We start from the raw sequence: 25,534 nt of genomic DNA, 5'->3' as shown, positions 1-25,534 counted from the left end.
TGGTTGGTCAGTTGCTAAGTTGTGTGCAACTCTTTGTGACCTCATGAACTGCAGCAAGCTAGGCTTCCCTGTCCTTCACTATCTCCCAGTTTGCTCAAACTCATGTACATTGTATTGATGATGCCATCCAGTCATCTCATACCCCCTTCTCCTCCTGCCCTCAGTCTTTTCCAGCATCAGGGTCTTTTCCAGTGAGTTGGCTCTTTGCTTCAGGGGGCCAAAGTATTGAAGCTTCAGCCTCAGCATCAATCTTTCTAGTGAATATTCAGGGTTGATTTCTTTTAGGATTGACTGGTTTCATCTCCTTTTTGTACAAGAGACTCTCAAAAAGAATTGAGGAAGGTAGGGATAACCACTAGGCCATTCAGATATAATCTAAATCAAATCCATTATGATTATACAGTGGAGGCGATGCATATATATTCAAGGGATTAGATCTGGTAGACGGAGTGCCTGAAGAACTACGGACAGCAGTTCCTAACAGGGCACAGGAGGCAGTGACCAAAACCACCCCCAAGAAATGGAAACGCGAGAGGGCAAGGTCTGAGGAGGCCTTACTAATAGCGAAAGGAGAGACGCGAAAGGCAGAGGAGAAAGGGAAAGGTGTGTGCACCGGAATGCAGAGTTTCACAGAAGAGCAAGGAAGGATAAAAAGGGCTTCTGTAATGAACAACGAAAAGAAATAGAGGAAGACAATAGAAAGGAAAAGACCAAAGATCTCTTCAGTGAAACTGGAGATATGAAGGTTAACATTTCATGCAAGGATGGGCACAATAAAGGGCAGAAATGGTATGGACCTAACAGAAGCAGAGGAGATTAAGAGATGGCAAAAACACACAGAAGAACTCTATAAAAAAGGTCTTCCTGACCCAGATAACCATGATGGTGCGGTCATTCACCTAAGCCTGGACATCCTGAAGTGAAGAGTCATGTGGGCCTTAGGAGACGTCGCTGTGAATAAAGCTGATGAGGCGATGGGATTCCAGCTTGGCTGCTTAAAGTCCCGAAAGATGGGCTTTAGGTGCTGCGCTCACTGTCTGAGCAGATTGGAAAACTCAGCGGTGGCCACAGCGCTGGGAAGGTCAGTTTTCACTCCAGTGTCAGAGGATGTTTACACTCCTGTGCAGGTGTGCTCATTTCACATGCATCCTTCAAGTTTGGCTTCAACAGTTATGTGAACCAAGAACTTCCACGTTGGGTTTAGAAGAGTCAGAGGAACCAGAGATCAAATTGCCAACGTTTGTTGGGTCATGAATAAAGCAAGGAATTCCAGAAAAACCTCTAATTCTGCTTTATTGACTATGCTAAAGCCTTTGACCCTGTGGATCACAACAAACTGAAAAAATTCTCCAAGAGATGGGAGTACCAGACCACCTTACCTCTTTGCCAAGAAAACTGTATGCCGGTCAAGAAGCAACAGTTAGAACCAGACATGGAGCAAGAGACTGGTTCAAAATTTGGGGAAGGAGTGTGACACAGCTGTATTCTGTCATTCTGCTTATTTAACTTCTGTGTAGGGCACATCATGTAAAATGCCGAGCTCCATGAATCACAAGCTAGAATCAAGATTACCAGGAGAAATATCTACCGTCTCAGATAGGTACAGGATACCAATCTAATGGCAGAAAATGAAGAGGAAGTAAAGAACCTCTTGATGAGAGTGAAAGAGAGTGAAAAAGCTGGCTTGAAACTCAGCATTAAGAAATTAAGATTGTGGATCTGATCCCATCACTTCTGGGCAAGTAGAAGGGGAAAAAGTGGAAGCAGGGTTAGATTTTATTTTGGGGGGTTCCAAAATCACTGCGGACAATGACTATAGCCATGAAATAAAAGTCTTGCTCCTTGGAAAAGCTATGACAATCTAGACAGAGTATTAGAAAGCAGAAACATCACTTTGATGACAAAGGTCCATATATTAATAGTCAAAGCCATGGTTTTCGTAGTAGTTATATGTAGATGTGAGAATTGAACCATAGAGGAGGCTCAGCACCAAAGAATTGATGCTTTTTAATTGAGGTGCTTGAGAAGACTCTTGAGAGTCCCTTGGGCAGCAAGGAGATCAAACCAGTCAATCCTAAAGGAAATCAATCCTGAATATTCATTGGAAGGACTGATGCTAAAGCTGAAGCTCCGATACTTTGACAACCTGATATGCAGAGCTGACTCATTTGAAAAGACCCTGATGCTGGGAAAGATTAAAGGTTAAAGGAGAAGGGGATGACAGAGGATGAGATGGTTAGATAGCATCACCGACTCAATGGACATGAATTTGAACAAACTCTAGGAGATAGTGGAGGAGTGAGGAGCCTGGCATGCTGCAGTCCATGGGGTTGCAAAGAGTTGGACATGAGTTAGCAACTGGACAACAAACAACAATGCAGTTAAAAGACATATTTTTGAAGGGAGTAGTTTCAGCTGGTCTGTGAAAGACAGAAGAGGACAAACATGTGTTGAGAGAGGGGAAAGATTGACTTCACGGGGTGTGCCTTGAAGGCTAGGGAAAGGACTGAAGAAAGTGCATATGGCTTGTACGAGAGTGGTAAACACCCCTATCCCGCCTCTTACCGTCCTCAGTGGCTCTCTGTTGTTTGTTATTGTTTGAGGTTTTTTTGTTTTGAACAATCTTTAAAATATTTGAAATAGGAAATAAAAGTGAAACTACTTAGTGGAACTCTTAGCCCTGTCTTCACAGCTTCTTTTCACCTCCCTTGCCTTCCATAGTCTTGGAGCTATCACTTCATTATCCCCAGGATTTCACAGAGCAGTTTGAAATGCAGCGAAACCAAGTAGACTGGATGGGATTTGGCAGGAAATGTAGTGGTAAAGAACTCGCCTGCCAGTTCAGGAGACATGAGATGTGGGTTGGATCCCTGGGTCGGGAAGATCTGCTAGAGAAGGGCATAGCAACCCACTCCTGTATTCTTGCCTAGAAAATCTCATGGACAGAGGGATCTGACAAGGCTACAGTCCGTGGGGTTGCACAGTCAGACATGACTGAAGCAACTTAGCACGCACACATAACGTGATCTCACTAAAGTTTTATTGTCTGTGGTTCTTATGGACCAGTACTGTCCTGTTCGCTTTGGATTCCACAGCCGGGTCCCATTGTAGGCAACCTCTTGATGGTCACATTACTGTTGATTAAAGCCATATCTTAGCATAGATTATAATGCTCAGGATTTAAGTCGTCTTTTTCGCGAATAGGTGGTTTATCTTAAAGCATGACTTTTTGACAGTGGGATACAGGTTAGATGACTGGAAAAGATGAAATAAAAAAAGGACACATTGGACAATTGAACTCATATCAGAGTCAAGTCTTCTCTTCATGTAGCCTGTGGCTCATCCTGTGGTCCTTTATTTGTAGTGTATACCCCACTCACCAGAGGTTGGTGGTATGTAGAGTAAGGCTACATCTGGTAGCCAGAGATTCTTCTAATAAGCTTTCTTAGTCCTGTTATATTTTACATGTTCACATGTGGTGAAACTTACAATTTACCAAACTTTCAAAGGTCATATTGATCATGAATCTGATGATGCTAGTATCAGAGACAGTGAGATCATGGAAACTTTTTTCACCTTCTCAATCTTGTCTTTTGAGTTGTACTCTGAAACTTGATATTTGTCACTGTTACACCTCAACCATATGTTTGTCTGATGTTTAAGAGTGATTATATATTTTTAAAATATATTTCTCTTGAATCACTGTAATTATTTAATTTTTAAAAATTTCTTTTTCAGTCAGATCTTGTGGATCAAAGTATATTTAATTTTATCCCAGAGGGGGAACATTCAGAGGTTTATAAAATACTCTCTACCCATCTGCTGGAAAGTGATTCATTAACTCCTGAATATTTAAAATGTAAGTAGTACCTCTTAAGTGAAAGTTAAACGGATTTGGTTGCATTGTCCTTTACTTTGTAATTTCGTGACAGAGATTTGTTTAACCAAATTAACAGCATCATTTGAAATCCCCTATTAGATCCTTTTTAAATATTAAAATATAATGAAATTATGACCATGTTAAAAGTCTGAACTCTATTCCAGAATACAGTGAAATCTCATCTGTTATAATATGCCATAAAACTATTCTACAGAAAAATGGAACTCAGCAATATATTCTTATTAATTTTTATATAAAATCTTACTGTAGTAAGAGAAAATTAAGAGTTTTTATTTTCACCATCACTAACCAATTGAACACTGAAACTATGAGACAAAACATGTTTTTTATAAAGTTACTTAATCAAAGAAATTTTGTGCTCTATTAAGCAGAATTAAAAATAATGTATTGGATACGTCTAATGTGCCAGATGGGAATCCCCCTGCCAATGCAGAGATGCAGGTTTGATCCCTGGGTTGGGAAGACCCCGTGGAGAAGGAAATGGCAACCCACTCCAGTGTTCTTGCCTGGGAGATCCCGCGGACACAGGCGCCTGGCGCGTACAGTCCACGGGGCCGCACTGAGTCGGACATGACGTGGGGAGTGAGCAGCAGGGCAGCGGTGTGCCGGACGCTTGCGCTGAGTCACAGAAGTGCCCAGAATAGGGAAATGCAGTCGCTGCCTTTCATGAGTATGAAATATTGCTGTGTAATCTGACTTTTCTCCTAGATTCATTGACCAGAATACCTTGTTTTGTTTTAGTTTTTTTTTTTATTTTTAAACTGGACGACAGTTGTTTTACGATGTTGTGTTGGTTTCTGCCACACAGCAGTGTGAATCAGCCATAAGTATACATATGTCCCCTCACTCTGGAACTTCCCTCCCACCCCTCGTTTTCTTGAATAAATAACCCCGTGTAAAGTCTAAAGTCATGACAGCTCTACATTTGGCCATTAGCTATTAGATGTCGTCTTTAACTACTTTTTTCATGGCTTTTAAATTTTGATTTTTCTTATAGTGGTGATGGTTTAGTTGCTAAGTCATATCCTACTCTTGCAACACCATGAACCATAGCCCACCAGGCTCCTCTGTCCATGGAGTTCTCCAGGCAAAAATACCAGAGTGGGCTGCCATTTCCTTCTCCAGAGGATCTTCCTGACCCAGGGATTGAACCCAGGTCTCCTGCATTGCAGGCAAATTCTTTACCGACTGAACTGTAAGGGAAGCTGACATTAATCATTTTAAAGGTTCCTCATATTTTGAATCTTCAACTATGTAGAACACTAACTGTTCAACAGTTGAGATACACATACACACACATGTAAGTATGTGTGAATGTATGTTTTTGATAAGAATAGATAGCCTTTCAGAAGAAGTTGAGAAGAGTTAAGAGACCAGGAGAATATATTTGAAGCCTATTTATAATTGTTAGAAAACCAAATTTTTATGACACGACTAAGGGACTACTCTAGTCTTTCATCTAGGAGAAAGATTTGGGTTGGATATAATGATGCAGAGGCCAGTTATACACTGCAAACCACAGTATTTGAAGTCAGTTCAGTTCAGGTACATCCCACGCTTTGTGGCTACATGGACTGATATACAAAATAAAGTTATTTCCACAGATGAAAAGGGTGTTTCATGTGAAAGGAATGAACATGATTTAAAACAGAGGGGAAATTGCTAGGAAAATTCAGGATTCTCCAAATAGGTCATTTGTACAATAATGAAGGTAAGGTGGTACAAGTGATGTGTTTGTGTCTAGAGAAGGAGATAAAGCCTAATATTTCATCCTTAACAGTTTGGCTTTTGTTTTTTACTTAGTGACAAGCCAGCAAAAACGGGATTTGTGTGGTTTTGTGGTTCAAAAAAAAATCTCTCAGGTGGAAAATTTTGGAAAAATGACTAGACTTGAGATTAAAAGGACAGCAGTAGGAGTAAGGATGAAGAAGAAAGCCTGCCTATGAGTGTTGAGGTGAACTCAGCAGGACTTGGTGTTAGGCACTGGTGTCAGAACAGTTAGAGATTGTCAGTGGGGAAGGTTTTAGGCAGAAGGTAAGAGTTTGAACCTGCAAAGTTTAATGATAAAGCCATTGATAATAATAACAGAAGAGTTTTGGTTGGATACTGTAAGTGGAGAGAGGTGTTGTTAGTCCTTGAGTGCTGAAATAATAATGATGAAAATAATACTAATCTAAGAGTAGTAGGCAAGGCTGAGTCTTGAGTGGCAGGAGTGTGGAGGCACAGAGAATACATTTTTGCAGTTACCCAGATGCAGGGTCATTCACATCGGTACCAAAATGGCGGTGCTGGCTGCTCATGTGGAGAAAATGACTCATGAGAGCGTTCTCGGTGCAGTAAACAGCAGGTCCTGGTTACGGGTTTAGTTTTTGAGCTGGTGATACAAAGAGAGAACAAATTGATATGATTTCTAACTAAGGAGATAGGACAGAGGGGAACGACAGCTGCCTTAGGAAGAAAGAAGGAAAAATTCACTTTCAAGTATTTTGAATTTAAGTTACTGATGGAACAGTCAGGTACAGATGTCCTGAAAAATAGTGATATGAGACTTGGTCTTACATAAAATGTTAAAATTGGTATGAGAGATTTAGGAGTAAATAAGTTTGTCAATGCTGTTAAGTTTGTAAAGCAAAATAGATTACAATCAGAAGAACTTTTGTGAATGTCTATAGCTTGTTGACTGATTAATAGAAGGGATAGAAATAGTCAGTAAGGCAGGAAGGTAAGTTTCATGCTATGGGAATGAAAACACGTGAGTTTTAAGAAGAGGTAGAAACAATGAAGAGCATTTTCTGGAGAAGTGTGAGGGCAAAAGCCGTAACACATGAAGTTAAGGAAGGTGAGCGCATGGAAACTAGAGCATGTGATGAGAAGGAGAGGGGTCTGTGTTACTGAAAGAATAGCATGAATAAAGGCCCGAGTAAATGTAAACATAGACAGTAAGGACCCAGAGAAGAACGTGTGTGAATGCTAAAGGAGCGGATGGTTCTGGTGGTCCTGGAGAAGGAAGATGGGGAAGACTGTTTTAAGTAGAGATAGAAAAATTGGAATAGGAAGCAAGACCTTTCTTTGAGATTAGAGTGATGAATGACAAGGAAGGACAAATAAAAATGGAGGAACATGGAGTTACTTGTATCAGAAGATCGATCTTCCTTATTAAGGACAACGTGAGATCATCTCCTGAAGAGACTCTGCTTTTATGGACTAAACACAATGTCATTGAGGACCTTTGTATGAGAAAATAGTAATTGTAAACTTACACAGCTGTTAGAATCTTACTTTAGGTGACCTGTTGATGATAAACCACAAAATACGTTATATTTTTTCTCTTATTTCAGCAAAAAATCAGTTAGAATTTTGTTGTCATATGCTTCGAGGAACTATAGACCCAAAGGAGCCATCTACTTATGAATATGTGAAATTTATAGGAAATTTCAAATCTTTAAACAGTGGTAAGTTAAAGTGCTTCTCTTACAATGTATTTTCACTTGGTATTCTTTGAAGCTCTTAGAGACAAATGTTCGAGTATCAGTAAAAACTGGATTTTTACTGGAGTAACTGATATTTATTTCCTTATTGCTTTAGTATCCACCTCAGCACACAATGGTTTTGAAGGAACAATACAACGCACACATAGGCCTTCTTACGAAGATAGAGTTTGTTTTGTAGCTACTGTCAGATTAGCTACACCTCAGTTCATCAAGGTATGTTTCTGTTTCCCAGAGGGGTTTCACTTCATATTATGGGACCTATCTGTTTTTTTTTTTTTTTATTGTTTCCAGATACTTAATGTAAACATTAAAGTAGTAATGGCCATGAGTCATTAAACATGTATGATCATCATATTTTTGAAGCAAATAATGGGTTATCAAAGCGCTCATCAAATTATAGAACTAATTTTTTGATAATATACCTTGTGTTGGGTTGGCCAAAAATTTCATTTGGGTTTGTGAAGTTTTTGGCTGTTAACCAGTGGTTATATATCACCATTGTCCTGCTTTTGTGCAAAATTTTAAGGTGCTTTTGTTGTATAGTTCACAAATACATTAAAGGGGAAAGGCCAAATATTGCCTTTGAAATTTTCTTTTGAAATACACAGATGACCTTTTTATTACATTTAATTTACCTTTTCAATTTTAAAATTCAATTAAATAAAATTAAATTCAATTTTATTTTTATATCCTGGGTCCAGGAAGTAGATGATTAGTAGGAAAGTCAGAAAATGAAAGACTTCAGTCACTGGAAAGTGGCTGAAAATAAGCCAGGCTAAGATTTTAAATTTAGGGAAATACCATAAGGTAAAGTACTGAATTAGCAGTTAGAGGATCTTAAACAAGTCTGACTCTACTTGTTTTGATCATAGGAAATAGTGGCAGTGGTAACATGCTTTTTGCATGCTTACCACATGCTGTTTACATGCATTATCTCATTTAATACTTACAAATGGTGGCATGATCACCATTTTATATCTAAGGAAACTGTGGCTTAGGGAAGTTAAGTTACTTACCCAGAGTCACAGCTGTTAAGTAGTAGAACTGAGATTGATTCTAATTCCTTTTCTTTCTAAACCCAAACTCTTAATCACCACATTGTGTTGGAGAAGGTCATTCAGGAGCAGGGCAGGTTGGAATACATTGTTGAGTATGACTGGAGTCTGGGCTTCCTGTGAGTGGAGGGAGGGTAGGGATGTTGAGAGATGAGATTAGAAAAGTAAGCAGATGCTGGCAGTGATATGTTTCTTTCTTTGTTGTTTGTTTCTCCTTGTTTAGATTTTGTCCCAATGGAATGAGCAGCCAGTAAGATTTTCTGTCAGGGAAATTATACAGTTGTGTTAGAGTATTTATAAGGTCATTGTGGCCAGAATAGAAGATGAGTTGAAGGACAAGGAAACTTGTTTGGAATATGTTGCAATAATGTGAGCCAGTGGTGGCAACTGGAGTCTCAACTAAGACCCTGAAGATGAATGGGATTGAATAGATTTAAAAAAAAAAACAAAACTTAGAGGGTGAAACTGAAAGGATTTGGTCGTTTAGATGGTGAAAGGTGAAAATGAGTGCATCGTGACTGTTAGATTTTAGACTTAATGGCACAGTACAGGTATGCCTCCATTAATGAGATGGAACATTATGTAACTGGATATGAGGATTAAAATAGTTGGTTAATTTTAGGACATGTTGAGTTTGTGGTACGTGGGAACATCCAGACAGAAATATGGAACTATAATTCAGGAGAGAGATTAGAATGAGACTTTATAGGCATGTGAGTGAATAGGGAAGTGTGTGGACTGAGAAATACTCCCCCAGAAGCCTGCACGTGTTTATTGCCACATTCCTTAGTACTAGGAAATAAAAGCTTTTTTTTTTTAATGTTTAGGGAAAAGTTAGCTAAAAATAACTTCTACAGCTAGCAATATTTAGGAATTTGCTGAGTTCACAGAAAAATATTTCTCAATTTTAATTATTTATTTGTAGGAAATGTGCACTGTTGAAGAACCTAATGAAGAGTTTACATCTAGACATAGTTTAGAGTGGAAGTTTCTATTTCTAGATCACAGGTAACTCCCATTCTTAAATTCTATAAAAAGATTAATCATTATAATTCCTGAAATTATTGGATTTCAAAGACAAACTTTTTCTAGTCAGGATGCTCAAACTCATTATCCATTATTTAAAAAATAAAGTTTCCTCCCAAAATTGGTTTGTAGTTGAGTACTTTTTATTAATGGAAAAAGTCATAATATTGATTGTTTTGTATGTAATTTAGGGCACCACCCATAATAGGATATTTGCCATTTGAAGTTCTGGGAACATCAGGCTATGATTACTATCATGTGGATGACCTAGAAAATTTGGCAAAATGTCATGAGCACTGTAAGTAGATTTTAATACTTTGGCTGGTAATACTTTTTTTAATCTGTAAATAACTATCATATTAATAGGAGGTGGTAAAACAGACCATTTTTGTATGTTTGAAATGTATTGGAAAGATTTCTTTTGTATGCATAACTACTTCTAATAGGAATCCTAGATCAAGTCTAAATTAAACTTCCTCCCATTTAACATATTTCAGTCTATAGTAGTAAGTACAGTTTTATAATATGGCATCTAATAAACATTGTTTTGAAGTATAGAAGTTCTATATCCAGAGTAAGAGAAGTAGATTACTTTGAAAATTGTAATATTAGAACACTCTTTCATGAATTTTTATTTCCAGGCATGTGAGTCTGCACAGGAGGTAATGCCACATTTAAACAATCTCTTTTAGAAAACTCAGTGAGTGCTTCATTAACGTTACCTGCCATTGTTATATTAACAGAAGGAACGTTATCATCTCATTTTGCCCTGTTCTGAACAACTTACATGTATTATTTTCATTATTCATAATCACGGTTGTATAATAGAAAGTAGGTACTGTTACTATCTCCACAAGTAAACTGAGACCCAGAAAGTCTTAACTAATTTACTTACAGTCCCATAACATTGGTGGCAGACATCAAAAAGTCTACAAGCAATAAATGCTGGAGAGGGTGTGGAGAAAAGGGAGTCCTTTTACACTATTGGTGGGAATGCAAACTAGCACAGCCACTATGGAGAACAGCATGGAGATTCCTTAAAAAGCTGGAAATAGAACTGGTGTACGACCCAGCAATCCCACTGCTGGGCATACACACCGAGGAAACCAGAATTGAAAGAGACACATGTAGGCCAGTGTTCTTTGCAGCACTGTTTACAATAGCCAGGACATGGAAGCAGCCTAGATGCCCATCAGCAGACAAATGGATAAGAAAGTTGTGGTACTTATACACAATGGAGTATTGGATAAGAAAGTTGTGGTACTTATACACAATGGAGTATTACTCAGCTATTTAAAAGAATGCATCAGAGTCAGTTTAATGAGGTGGATGAAGCTGGAGCCCATTATACAGAGTGAAGTAAGTCAGAAAGAAAAACACCAATACAGTATATTAACATATGTATATGGAATTTAGAAAGATGGTAACGACGATCCTACATGTAAGGCAGCACAGAGACACAGATGTGAAGAACAGACTTTTCTGTGGGAGGAGGTGAGGGTGGGATGATTTGAGAGAAGGGCACTGAGACATGTCTGTTACCATGTGTGAGACGGATGACAGGCCAGGTTCAGTGCATGAAGCAGGGCACTCAGAGCTGCTGCCCTGGGACAGCCCAGAGGGATGGGGTGGGGAGGGAGGCGGGAGGGGCTTCGGGATGGGGGGTGCATGTACACCCGTGGCCGACTCATCCCGATGTATGGCAGAAACCACCACAATATTGTAAAGTAATTAGCCTCCAATTAAAAAAACAGAAAACATTGGTGGCAGAGACAGGATCAGAGGCTGGACCTCCTCCTTTCCCACATGCTGTTTGTTCGTTCTTTGTTTCAGAATTTGCCTCTCTGATCCTCATCCCCAAATCTTTCCATCTTGAGTGTCCTCTAAAGCTTAATTAGATTATTTAATGTACCTTCATGTCTTAGGCTGGTTTATAAACCTCTCTCTATGAAAATAAACATGTTATATAATATCACAATAGAAATATTTTTCACTTCAAGTGATATGGGCACTAGGCTCCATGATATATTAAAAAAAATCCGACATCTCTATTAACTAGCTGGATAATTTTCGACAAGCAATTTCAAGTATGTAGACTTTGATTTTCTTATGAATAGTGATGGGTTGGAGGAGAGAGAGCGAATATGATTCTGGTCCAGCCTGTCTTAAGGTTTTGTCCACTGAATACCAGTCTATTAAAAATGAATTTTATGGTCAAAGAAAATTAGGTAAGAGTTCATAATCAATCTCCATCTCCCCACCACCAGAATCTTGACAGATTGGCATACTCAAGGCTTTGAGAAGAACAAATTTTCCCAAGTTAATTTAACACAAAACCCATTTTTTGCTTAATATCTGCTAAAAGACTTTTGAACTTACAATCTTCAGAGAATGTTTTGAGAAATACTGCTTAAAATACTGTTTTGGGAAGTCAGCTACTTAAAATAATTAAGTTTTTCTGATTTTGGTAAGTTAAGGTTTAGAACTAAATGCCTCAAAAATGCTATACTTGGACTTCCTGGTGGTCCAGTGGTTAAAAATCCACCTGCCACTGCAGAGGACACGGGTTCAAGTCCCTGGCCTGGGAAGACCCCACTTGCTGCAGGGAAACGAAGCCCGTGTGCCACAGCTGTGGAAGCCCACCGCTGGAGCCCGTGCTCTGCGTTGAGAGAAAGCACTCCAGTGAGAAGCCCGCACACCACAACCGCAGCACAGCCTCAGCTCTCCCGAAACTGGAGAAAGCTTGGATGTAGCAGCGAAGACCCAGTGCAGCCAGAAAATAACAGATGCTCTGTTTGCAGAGGGTGAGGGGTAGGGCGTGGGGAGTAGAGCTCAGGTGTGACTACTTATTGCTGTTATCCTCAATTTATCTTAGCAGGAGAGGGTCAGTTGTGAATAATTTATTCTCAAGTATTTGGACATTTATTGTGTGTGAAAAATACCTACGATCAGCAATAAAAGGCTGTAAGTTGGGTGCTTTGGAAGATTTGATATACTATGTTATTGAAAAGCCAGAATTATGATGTGTATAGATAGATAGAGTGATAGATATAAATGTGAATGATACCTTTGGGTAAAAATCTAGTAATATGAATCAAAAAATATTTTTTTCTTCTTAGTAATGCAATACGGAAAAGGCAAATCTTGTTACTATAGGTTCCTGACCAAAGGACAGCAGTGGATTTGGCTTCAGACTCATTATTATATCACTTACCATCAGTGGAATTCAAGGCCAGAGTTTATTGTTTGTACTCATACCGTAGTAAGGTAATAATTCTTTTACAGAATTTCTGAGTATGGAAACATTCGTAATGATTCTGGAATGTAGTTTTATGTATGACTTACTAAGTACAGAGTGATTTTTTTGTCCATTTTTTCATATATATTTTTTCAATTTATTATTAAATTTACTTATAGGCATTATATAGAAATGAGGATACATAATTTCTGACATAAGTGTTATGGTTTAGAGCAGGTGTTGTAACTGTCTTTTGTATGCCACAGTCAGTCATGTGAAAGGAGAGCTGGAGTAGACAAAGCATACTGTTCCTTTATTTAATTCCTCTTGATTTAGGTCCTGTGTGGTCACGGACCATTTATAGTAGTACATTAGACTTTTTAAATATATAAAAAAATGAAGTTTGAATTCAGATACACTCTGTGTGTGTGTGTGTGTGTGTGTGTGTGTGTGTGTGTACATATATTTATATAGTGCTATATATGTATGTTTTAGGGTTTTTTTGGCGCATAGAAAATAGTCTGGAATTTGTGATGAACAAGTGAGATACATAATGAGCATTGAATTGTTGCACCTCTGCAGTGTTTTAAATGAATGATCAAACACTGAGGTTCTGTTTTTTTCCATTTGTAGTTATGCAGAAGTTAGGGCTGAGAGACGCCGAGAACTTGGCATTGAAGAGTCTCTTCCAGAGACAGCTGCTGACAAAGTATGTATCTTACAGGTTTTTTAAAAATTATTTCTTCTCAATGAGTTACAAGACTCAATAATTTATAGAAAAATTGTTTTTCAAATATTTCATTTACTTATAACTGTAGTATTTATTTTTATGCTAAATTTAATATTTTAAAAGCTCATGTGTTTTTAAAAAAGATTTGAAGGGCCTGCTATTTAGAGATCATTGTATGAGAGACATGTGTAATCTCAGAATTAAACTAACATTTATTACAATCTGCTAGGCTCTGGTTTTTATATGAAATATGAAATGTCATTTATTTCTCAGACATTCTTATCTGGATATATCCCCACTTTGAAAATATTAAAACTGAGCTTAAAGACTCACGACTGGGAAGTTATAGTCAGATTTTGAACACTGGTTTCTCTTTTCATTCTATCAGGTAGAAATACACTGTATTAGCTACCTATTGCTGTGTAACAAAACTTAATGATGTAAAATAGCATACATATATTATCTCAGTAGTTTCTGTGAGTCAGGAATCCAGACACAGTTTAGCTGGGCACTCTGCTTCAGAATTGGTCATGGGTCTGTAATCAAGGTTTCAGTCCAGGGTCCCTCACAAGCCTGCAATCAAGGTGTCAGGGGAGCCACAGTCATCTCCGGGTTCGGTCAAGGCAGAACCTCTTCTCAAGCTCACTTAGTGGCTGAAACGCACACGAAAGCCACGACAGGGTATCACTTCACACCTGTAGGAATGGCTGTTACCAGAAAGGCAGTAAACAGCAATTATTGGCAAGGGTGTGGAGGGAAGGGAGCCCTCATGCACTGCTGGTGGGGTTGTAAGTTGGTGCAGTCACTACAGAAAATAGTATGGAAGCTCCTCAAGAAGTTAAAAATGGTGTGATCTCACAGTTTCACTGCTTAGTATTTACCTGAAGAAAACAAAAACAGTTGTAAAGATTTATATATCCCTGTATTCATTGCAGGGTTATTTACAGTAACTAAGATACAGAAACAGCCTAAGTAAAGATGTGGTACATACATCTTGAATGGTAGAATACCATTCAATCATAAAAAATGAAATATTGCTATTTGTAACAGTATGGATGGATCTTGGGGGCATGATGCTAAGGGAAATAAGTCAAAGAAAGACAAATTATCTCACTTGTATGTAGAATTTAAAAAACAAAACAAATGAACAAGCAAACCAGACTCATAGAGAACAAACTGCCGATTGCCAGAATGAGGCATTGGGGTGTGAGATGGGGCAGAATAGGTGAAGGGGGGTTAAGAGGTATAAACTTTCAGTTTAAAATATGCCGTAGCATAAGAAATATGATCAATAAAATTATAAGTGCTTTCCTCAGAAAATATCTTTCATTAAAACATAATGGATCTTTTCCCTCTAAACCGTCATAGTCTTTTTGGAAAAATTCTTTCATGTGGGACCCATGAGAGCAGAGAACTTGTCTGTGTTATTTGCTGCTATATTCTCAGCATGTCGAGCCATGGAAGGCAATTTCTTAAATTGAGATATGGACGATGCAAAATTTATTAGTTTTAAGTGTACAACATAGTGATTGAGCATTTAAATACATTACAAAGTGAGTGTGTGTCTAGTCTCCATATAAAGTTGTTACAGTCTTTTGGAATTGAAACAAAAATAAATGGGACCTAATTAAACTTAAAAGCTTTTGTACAGCAAAGGAAACCATAAACAGGATGAAAAGATAGCCCATAGAATGGGAGAAAACACTGGCAAATGAAGCAACTGACAAGGGATTAATCTCCAAAATATGCAGATAGCTCATGAAGCTCATTATCAAAAAACAAATGACTCAACCAAAAGATGGGCAGAAGATCTGAATAGACATTTCTCTAAAGAAGACATACAGATGGCCAGTAGGCACATGAGAAGATTGCTCAGCATCGCTCATCATTAGAGAATTGCAAATAAAAACTACAATGAGGGAATCACCTCACACTGGTCAGAATGACCGTTATCAAAAAGTGACCATCAATAACAGCTGAAGAGGATGTGGAAAGAGGGAGCCATCCTACACTTTTAGTGGGAATGTAAATAGGCACCACCGCTGTGGAGAACAGTGTGGGAGGTTCCTCAGCAAACAAAAAATAGAGCTCCCGTATGATCCAGCAATCCCACTCCTAGGTATATATCTGCAGAAACCATAATTTGAAAGGATACATGCACCCCACTGTTCAGTTGCAGCACTATTTACAATATTCAGGATATGATAGCACCCTAAGTGTCCATCGATAGATGAATGGATGAAGAAGTTGTGGTACATATACTACTTAGCCATAAAAAAGAAGGCAGCAACATGGATGGTCCTAGAGATTGTCATACTAAGTGAAGTCAGTCAGAGAAAGTATCATATATTGCTTATACGTGCAATCTAAAAATGATACAGATCAACTTATTTACAAAACAGAAATAGTCTCTCAGACTTAGAGAACAGACTTGTGGTTACTGAAGGGGAAAGATGGGTGGGAGGGATAAATTAGGGGGTTGGGATTAACATATATGCACAGTATTCTATGGACTTCCCTGGTGGCTCAGACGGTAAAGCGTCTACCTACAATGCGGGAGACCTGGGTTCAATCCCTGGGTCAGGAAGATATCCTGGAGAAGGAAATGGCGACCCACTCCAGTATTCTTGCCTGGAAAATCCCATGGATGGAGAAGCCTGGTAGGCTACAGCCCATGGGGTCACAAAAGTCAGACACAACTGAGCGACTTCACTTTCACTTTCACAGTATTATATATAAAACAGATAATCAACAAGGACCTACTGTATAGTACGGAAAACTCTACCCAATACTCTGTCATAATCTGTGGGGAAAGAATTAGAAACAGGATAGATAGATATATAGAAATCACTTTGCTGTAAGCAGAAATTAACACAATGTTGTAAATCATCTATACTCCAATTAAAAAAAATCAGGAAGGACAGTACTGAGCCAGGAGTAGAGAAACTTTAATTCAGCTACTTAGTGATGAGTAACACAAGGTGAGTAAATGACTACAGCGAGGAGAGATAGTGAGTGACATGCTGTGATAATGTGGCGTTCATAGCTGTGAGTTTTGGGAAAGGTGGAACGGAAAATATTCAGGCCAGAGCAGTAGGAGGACTTCTGTTCTACCTCCAGAACAGAGGTCTGAAGGTTGAGAGAAAGGAAACTCCCACTGCCTAAGAGACTTAACAAGGAAAGTGGTATCCTTTGGGCGTGGGGCTAGGGGGGTCTGGGTTTTAGTTAGAGGATGCCAATGAAGGAATGTTAATAAGTGAGGCTGAGAATAGAGCTTTGGCTGCTTAGGGAAACTGAAGGCAGGCAGAAGCGTTTCAGGAGCTGGGGAGGGTGAGAGATGGAGACAAAACAGGATGTGGAGAGTGATTAGAGTGCAGGACAGGGGGCATCGTGTCACATAACCCTTTTTTTCCTGTTGTGATAGTAGTGATTTTGAAATCATATTTATTTAATCTGTGTATACACACACATCGCCTTCTTTGTAGCTTCCCTGAAATAGGGAACCGAGTATTGTTGCTTAATTCACTGTTGTATGTGGAGGTTCTTTGATGGACCCTCTCTTTGACACTTCGCTCCACTATAATGAGCAAACAGAAGATGGGTATATTTATATACCTGGTATGTTAATAGGTGGGCTTCCCTTGTAGCTCAGCTGGTAAAGACTCCGCCTGCAATGCAGGAGACCCCAGTTCGATTCCTGGGTTGGGAAGATCCCCTGGAGAAGGAAATGGCTGCCTACTCCACTATTCTTGCCTGGGAAATCCCGTGGAGAGGAAACTGGCGGGCTACAGTCCACGGGGTCACAGAGTTGCAATGACTGCGTGACTAAGCAGGGCACAGCATGCTAATCGGCAGAGTTACATATATGGTGGCAGGTGTTTTCATCTGTATAAGACAGAGCTCTCTGTGCAGAGAGAGGGAGAAAGAGGTTTAAGAACTTTTGGAAAGTATGGAATAACTGTGGAGAGTAGGAAAGGGAGCCCACTAGAAAACAATGTTTCTGCTTAGTGTTATGTATTGTTTTAGATTGGCCATCGTTTTAGGTTGACTGTAATTGTCTCCAAAGGAACAAGTGAACTGGAAAGCTCAGACAGGGAAGTGTGGTTTAAAGTTGGATTTTAATTTGTGTTTTTAGAGGCACTACAGTAATCTGGTAATGAAGGGTAGAGATTGAATCAGGTAGAATAGTGGAAGAAGTTATTGGCAATGAAGAGTTCCTAGAAAGCTGAGAGGCCAGGACAGGATATTGCATGAATCACCAATATAGATATTGAATTCTGGAGAAGGTCAAGAGTTGGTGTGAAGAAGATGATTTTGAGCAGTCAAATGCTGAGTTCCAAAGATACTTACAGTGCCTTTATAAACTAAAGTGTCTGTTGGTTGTTCTTTTTTTTTTTTCTGATGTGAAATATATGTAACAAAATTTACCATCTCAACCAGTTTTAAGTTCAGTGGTGTTACGTATATTCACGATGTTGTGTAAGCATTACCACCATCCATCACCAAAACTTTTTCATCTTTCCAAACTGAAATTCCATACCCATTGAACAGCAACTCCCCATTCCCTCCTCTCCAACCCCTGGCAGCCACCAGTCCACTTCTGACAATGACTTTGATTCCTATAGGTACCTCATGTAAGTGGAATCATACAGTATTTGTCCGTATGTGATTGACTTATTTCACTTAGTGCCTTGTCTAACTCAATGAAACTAAGCCATGCTGTGTGGGGCCACCCAAGACGGATGGGTTATGGTGGAGAGATCTGACAGTGTGGTCCACTGGAGAAGGGAATGGCAAACCACTTCAGAATTCTTGCCTTGAGAAGCCCATGAACAGTATGAAAAGGCAAAAAGATAGGACACTGAAAGAAGAACTCCCCAGGTCGGTAGGTGCCCAATATGCTACTGGAGATCAGTGGAGAAATAACTCCAGAAAGAATGAAGGGATGGAGACAAAGCAAAAACAACACCCAGTTGTGGATGTGACTGATGATACAAGCAAGGTCCGATGCTGTAAAGAGCAATATTGCATAGGAACCTGGACTGTTAGGTCCATGAATCAAGGCAAATTGGAAGTGGTCAAACAGGAGATGGCAAGAGTGAACGTTGACATTCTAGGAAGCAGCAAGCTAAGATGGACTGGAATGGGTGAATTTAACTCAGATGACCCATTATGTCTACTACTGTGGGCAGGAATCCCTTAGAAGAAATGGAGTAGCCATCATGGTCAACAAAAGAATCCGAAATGCAGTACTTGGATGCAATCTCAAAAATGACAGAATGATCTCTCTTCGTTTCCAAGGTAAACCATTCAATATCATGGTAATCCAAGCCTATGCCCCAACCAGTAATGCTGAAAAAGCTGAAGTTGAATGGTACTATGAAGACCTAAAAGACCTTTTAGAAGTAACACCCCAAAGAGATGTCCTTTTCATTATAGGGGACTGGAATGCAAAAGTAGGAAGTCAGGAAACACCTGGAGTAACAGGCAAATTTGGCCTTGGAGTACAGAATGAAGCAGGGTAATAGAGTTTTGCCAAGAGAACGCACTGGTCATAGCAAACACTCTCTTCCAACAACACAAGAGAAGACTCTACACATGGACATCACCAGATGGTCAACACCAAAATCAGATTGATTATATTCTTTGGAGCTGGAGATGGAGATGCTGTCTACAGTCAGCAAAAACAAGACCGGGAGCTGACTGTGGCTCAGATCATGAACTCCTTATTGCCAAATTCAGACTTAAATTGAAGAAAGTAGGGAAAGCCACTAGACCATTCAGGTATGACCTAAATCAAATCCCTTATGATTATACAGTAGAAGTGAGAAATAGATTTAAGGGACTAGATCTGATAGACGGAGTTCCTAATGAACTATGGACGGAGGTTTGTGACATTGTACAGGAGACAGGGATCAAGACCATCCCCGTGGAGAAGAAATGCAAAAAAGCAAAATGGCTGTCTGAGGAGGCCTTACAAATAGCTGCGAAGAGAAGAGAAGCAAAAAGCAAAGGAGAAAACGAAAGATATTCTATTTGAATGCAGAGTTCCAAAGAATAGCAAGGAGAGATAAGAAAGCCTTCCTCAGTGATAAATGCAAGGAAATAGAGGAGAACAACAGAATAGGAAAGACTAGTGCTATCCAAAAGTCTACAAGCAATCAATGCTGGAGAGGGTGTGGAGAAAAGGGAACCCTCTTACACTGTTGGTGGGAATGCAAACTAGTACAGCCACTATGGAGAACAGTGTGGAGAGTCCTTAAAAAACTGGAAATAGAACTGCCATATGACCCAGCAATCCCACTCCTGGGCATGCACACTGAGGAAACCAGATCTGAAAGAGACACGTGCACCCCAATGTTCATCACAGCACTGTTTATAATAGCCAGGACATGGAAGCAACCTAGATGCCCATCAGCAGATGAATGGATAAGAAAGCTGTGGTACATATATACAATGGAATATTACTCAGCCATTAAAAGGAATTCATTTGAATCAGTTCTAATGAGATGGATGAAACTGGAGCCCATTATACAGAGTGAAGTAAGCCAGAAAGATAAAGACCAATACAGTATACTAACGCATATATATGGAATTTAGAAAGATGGTAACGATAACCCTATATGCAAAACAGGAAAAGAGACACAGATGTACAGAACAGACGTTTGGACTCTGTGGGAGAAGGCGAGGGTGGGATGTTTTGAGAGAACAGCATCGAAACATGTATATTATCAAGTGTGAAACAGATCTCCAGCCCAGGTTGGATGCATGAGACAAGTGCTCAAGGCTGGTGCACTGGGAACACCCAGAGGGATCAGGTGGAGAGGGAGGTGGGAGGGGGGATCGGGATGGGGAACATACGTAAATCCATGGCTGATTCATGTCAATGTATGGCAAAAACCACTACAATATTGTAAAGTAATTAGCCTCCAACTAATAAAAATAAATGGGAAAAAATTTTTAAAAAGGAAAGTCTAGAAAGCTCTTCAAGAAGATTAGAGATACCAAGTGAACATTTCATGCAAAGATGGGCTCAATAAAGGACAGAAATGGTATGGACCTAACAGAAGCAGAAGATATTAAGAAGAGGTGGCAAGAATACACAGAAGAACTGTACAAAAAAGATTTTCACGACCCAGACAATCATGAGGGTGTGATCACTCACCTAGAGCCAGACATCCTGGAATGTGAAGTCACATGGGCCTTAGAAAGCATCACTACGAACAAAGCTAGTGGAGGTGATGGAATTCCAGTTGAACTATTTCAAATCTTGAAAGATGATGCTATGAAAGTGCTGCACTCAATATGCCAGCAAATGTGGAAAACTCAGCAGTGGCCACAGGACAGGAAAAGGTCAGTTTTCATTCCAATCCCAAAGAAAGGCAATGCCAAAGAATGCTCAAACTACTGCACAATTGCACTTATTTCACACGCTAGTAAAGTAATGCTCAAAATTCTCCAAGCCAGGCTTCAGCAATACGTGAACCATGAACTTCCAGATGTTCAAGCTGGTTTGAGAAAAGGCAGAGGAACCAGAGATCAAACTGCCAACATCCACTGGATCATCGAAAAAGCAAGAGAGTTCCAGAAAAACATCTATTTCTGCTTTATTGACTATGCCAAAGCCTTTGACTGTGTGGATCACAATAAACTGTGGAAAATTCTGAAAGAGATGGGAATACCAGACTATCTGACTTATCTCTTGAGAAACCTGTATGCAGGTCAGGAAGCAATAGTTAGAACTGGCCATGGAACAACAGACTGGTTCCAAATAGGAAAAGGAGTATGTCAAGGCTGTATATTGTCACCCTGCTTATTTAACTTATATGCAGAGTGCATCATGAGAAACGCTGGGCTGGAGGAAGCACAAGCTGGAATCAAGATTGCCAGGAGAAATATCAATAACCTCAGATATGCAGATGACACCACCCTTGTGGCAGAAAATGAAGAGGAACTAAAAAGCCTCTTGATGAAAGTGAAGGAGGAGAGTGAAAAAGTTGGCTTAAAGCTCAACATTCAGAAAACTAAGATCATGGCATCTGGTCCCATCACTTCATGGGAAATAGATGGGGAAACAGTGGAAACAGTGTCAGGCTTTATTTTTTTGGGCTCCAAAATCACTGCAGATGGTGATTGCAGCCATGAAATTAAAAGACGCTTACTCCTTGGAAGGAAAGTTAAGACCAACCTGGATAGCACATTAAAAAGCAGAGACATTACTTTGCCAACAATGGTTCATCTAGTCAAGGCTATGGGTTTTCCAGTAGTCCTGTATGGATGTAAGAGTTGGACTATAAAGAAAGCTGAGTGCTGAAGAATTGATGCTTTTGAACTGTGGTGTTGGAGAAGACTCTTGAGAATCCCTTGGACTGCAAGGGGATCCAACCAGTCCATCTTAAAGGAGATCTGTCCTGGGTGTTCATTGGAAGGACTGATGTGGAAGCTGAAACTCCAATCCTTTGGCCACCTCATGCAAAGAGTTGACTCACTGGAAAAGACCCTGATGCTGTGAAGCATTGGGGGCAGGAGGAGAAGGGGATGACAGAGGATGAGATGGCTGGATGGCATCACCGACTCGATGGACATGAGTTTGAGTAAAGTCCGGGAGTTGGTGATGGACAGGGAGGCCTGGCGTGCTGTGATTCATGGGGTCGCAAAGAGTCAGACACGACTGAGCAACTGAACTGAATGTTCTCAAGGTTCATCTATATTGTAATGTGTCAGAGTTTCTTTTTGAAATTAAGCAGTATTGCATTGTGTATATATACCACATTTTGTTTATTCATCCATCCATCGATGGACACTTGAGTTGCATCCATCTTTTTGACTATTTGTGGTTAATGCTTCTAGGAACATGGCTTACAAATAGACATTTGACTCCCTGCTTTTAATTCTTTTGAGCATATACCCAGAAATGAAATTGTTGGATCATATAGTAATTCTGTATTTAATTTTGTGAGGAGCTGTTACACTTTTCCGTAGTAGCTCTACTGTTTTATAGATTCTTATCAGGCTTCCCAGGTGGCTCAGGGGTAGAGAATCCACCTGCCAGTGCAGAAGACACAGGGGATGTGAGTTCAGTCCTTGGCTTGGGAAGGTCCCCTGGAGGAGGAAATGGCAACCCACTCCAGTATCCTTGCCTGGAGAATCCCATGGACAGAGGAGCCTGGCGGGCTGCAGTCCGTAGGGTCGCAGAGCTGGACGTGACTGAGCGCTGAGCACCCTCACCCCCCGGCGCTGCACACGGGTGCTGGTGTCTTCATGTCCTCACCAGCGCTCGTGATTGTCTCAGTGTTTTGGTAATAGCCATCTTGATAGATTTAAAGTGGTATTTCTTGGTTTTGATCCGCACTTCCCTAATGATTACTGATATTAAGTATCTTTTCATGTGTTTATTGGCCATTTAAATATCTTCTTGGAAGAAATATCTATGCAAGACTTTTGCCCATTTTTTAATTGGATTTTTTGGTTTTTGTTTTTGTTTTTTTTTTTGGAGTGGTAGGAGCTCTTTATATATTCTGGGTATTAGTTCTTTACCAAATAAATGACTTACAAATGTTTTCTCCCGTTCCTTGGTGCCTTTCCACTTTGTTTATAGTGTCCTTTGATGCACTGCCGTTCCCTGTGCTTTAGTCATTGCCCGGTGCAGTGTTATAAAGCTTTCCTCTTTCTTCCCTAAAAGTTTTGTAGTTTTAGTTCTAATGTTTAGATCTTTGATCCATTTTGTGTTAACTTCTATATATGCTGTAAGATAATATAGTCCAACTTTATTTCTTTGCATCTGTCGTTTCTTTCAATAGAGAAGGAAACCAAAACTTTCTGGCTATAAAAAAATAAATTTTCATTTCTTTACCTAGTTATTACACAGGTACACTTGCCCTGTTATGGGTGAAAACTGATTTTGGGGAGGGGAAATCAGCAAGCGATGTGCTAATTTGGGATCTCTGAACTGAACCACAGGAGGCGTTTACTTTACTCTTGTCTCCTTAGAGCCAAGATTCTGGGTCTGATAATCGTATAAATACAGTCAGTCTCAAGGAAGCGTTGGAGAGGTTTGATCACAGCCCAACTCCTTCTGCTTCCTCCCGGAGTTCAAGAAAATCATCTCACACAGCAGTCTCGGACCCTTCCTGTGAGTACCCCAGCTTGAAAGCAGACTTCTTTAAAGATGTCCTTCTAAATTGTTTGCATGATTGTTACCAGCATTTTTCATCAGCTGCCACTTTCAAATGATAAGTGTTTACATTTCTGAAATACATTTCTTTTTCAGTGAGCAAGAGGCACCTTGCTCACATTTAGCAAAGAATTAACTTATAAAGTAACCTATAGAATATGTAGGTAGTAATGTTGGTATTGGTATTTTTAATCGTCCCCCAGAAAGAAAGCAAAACTATTACAGTAATTCCTTTTTTATTGATAGAACCTGTAAGTGTTCTTAGTTTGCTTTTTAGAAAGTGTTTTCTGGGTATTTTGTCTTTATGAAGACACACATAATTGTCATTAAATTAATACCCTTTTAAATTTTTTAAAAAGAATCTAGCACTTTCATTTCTCAGAGTACTAAAACTGTGTATAATGAAAAAGGGACTTGTTTGAACTACTCGACATCTACATGATGGGTAGAACATCAAAGTGGTTAAACATAGAATATCTGAGATTTTAGCAGGGGGAATGTCCTTATTATAGCTATTTATTTCTTTTTAAAGAAAAAAAATTTAAGAATTAAAATGAAATCCTTTAAGTGTATGATATATTATTGTTGACTAGAGGTATGATATTTTTCTGCAGATCTCCAGAGTTTATTCACTGTGCTTATCTGAAACTTTATGCCCACTAATTAATAACTCCCCATTCCCTGCCCCCCGCCCTTGGCAGTCACCATTGTGCTGTTTGTTTCAGTGAGTTTGACTATTTTAAATAACCTCATATCATTATGAGATACTTGTTTTTTCTGTCATTGCCTATTTCACTTAGCATAATGGCCTAAAGTTTCATTCATGTAACATATTGTAGAATGTCCTTCCTTTTTTGGGATAAATAGTAGTATTTCATTGTATGTATATATCACATTTTATTAATCCTTTCACCTGTCAACAGATATTTAGATTGTCTCCATACCTTGGCTATTGTGAATGGTACTGCAGTGAACATTGGAATGCTAATATCTCTTCAGGATGCTGACTTCAATTTTTTTTGATAAATACTCAGAAGTGGGATTTCTAGTTCATATATGGTAGTTCTAATCTTAATTTTTTTTGAAAAATGGCCATATTGTTTCCACAGTATCTGTATCATTTCCCATCCCCATCAACAGTGTGCATGGTTTCCAGAACTTCACACAAGTTCTCACCAACACTTGTCTTTAGATTTTTTTTTAACAGTTTATAAGGTTTTTTTTAGTTGATTTACACCGTGATTTTTTGATAGTAACCATTCTTTAGAGGTAGAGGTGATATCTCATTGTGGTTTTGATTTCCTTTTCCCTGATGTTCAGTGGAATATTGAGTATTATTTCACATATTGGCTGGCCATCTCTGTGTCTTGTTTGAGTAAATATCTATTCAAGTCCTTAGGCCATTTTTTAAATTAAGTTTATTGGTTTTTTCTATTATAGAATTGTAGGGGTAGTAACCCTTTTATATTTGAAATTTTCCTATTTCAGATATTTTCTTTATCCTTAAAAAAGAGGTAATTAAAATAAATCATCTTGTTGTCATAGACTTCACTTTTATTGAATAATTTAGATAAACAACTCTTTTACAGACCACTTTTATTCACCGGAATGCATTTTGAGATTGATCTTTGAAAATTGTATTTTCAAAGTACTAATGATATTCTGTTTCTGTTGACCAATTTTAGCTACACCAACAAAGATCCCAACAGATACTAGCACTCCTCCCAGACAACATTTACCAGCTCATGAAAAGGTGGCACAAAGGAGGTCATCATTTAGTAGTCAGGTAAACTCTTCAGATAGTATTTTTCTGAATAAAGATTTATTAAAAGGGGTGGGGGGGGGAATCATCTAAATATTGATAAATTCATTTATTCATTATCCCTTTCTGTGAAATTTAAAATAGTTGTTGATATACA

General features: G+C 39.0%; 1 protein-coding gene across 16 annotated transcripts in view; it reads left to right on the top strand.

Moving 5' to 3' along the window:
* Nucleotides 1-25,534, top strand: part of CLOCK (clock circadian regulator) — a 131,956-nt gene that overhangs the window by 85,517 nt on the left and 20,905 nt on the right. For all 16 annotated transcript variants that reach the window (XM_043448414.1, XM_043448413.1, XM_043448410.1 and 13 more), the window contains 9 exons: nucleotides 3,739-3,859; nucleotides 7,240-7,353; nucleotides 7,487-7,605; nucleotides 9,373-9,455; nucleotides 9,665-9,771; nucleotides 12,593-12,740; nucleotides 13,345-13,420; nucleotides 23,432-23,573; nucleotides 25,301-25,401. In XM_043448414.1, coding sequence (XP_043304349.1) covers nucleotides 3,739-3,859; nucleotides 7,240-7,353; nucleotides 7,487-7,605; nucleotides 9,373-9,455; nucleotides 9,665-9,771; nucleotides 12,593-12,740; nucleotides 13,345-13,420; nucleotides 23,432-23,573; nucleotides 25,301-25,401 — 1,011 coding nt within the window. The remainder of the gene's footprint in view (nucleotides 1-3,738; nucleotides 3,860-7,239; nucleotides 7,354-7,486; nucleotides 7,606-9,372; nucleotides 9,456-9,664; nucleotides 9,772-12,592; nucleotides 12,741-13,344; nucleotides 13,421-23,431; nucleotides 23,574-25,300; nucleotides 25,402-25,534) is intronic.

This window comes from Cervus canadensis, chromosome 26 (genome assembly GCF_019320065.1).
Source record: "Cervus canadensis isolate Bull #8, Minnesota chromosome 26, ASM1932006v1, whole genome shotgun sequence".
Lineage (NCBI taxonomy): Eukaryota > Metazoa > Chordata > Mammalia > Artiodactyla > Cervidae > Cervus > Cervus canadensis.
The sequence above is the reverse complement of the archived record's forward strand: the minus strand, read 5'-3'. Positions and strand labels throughout refer to the sequence as shown.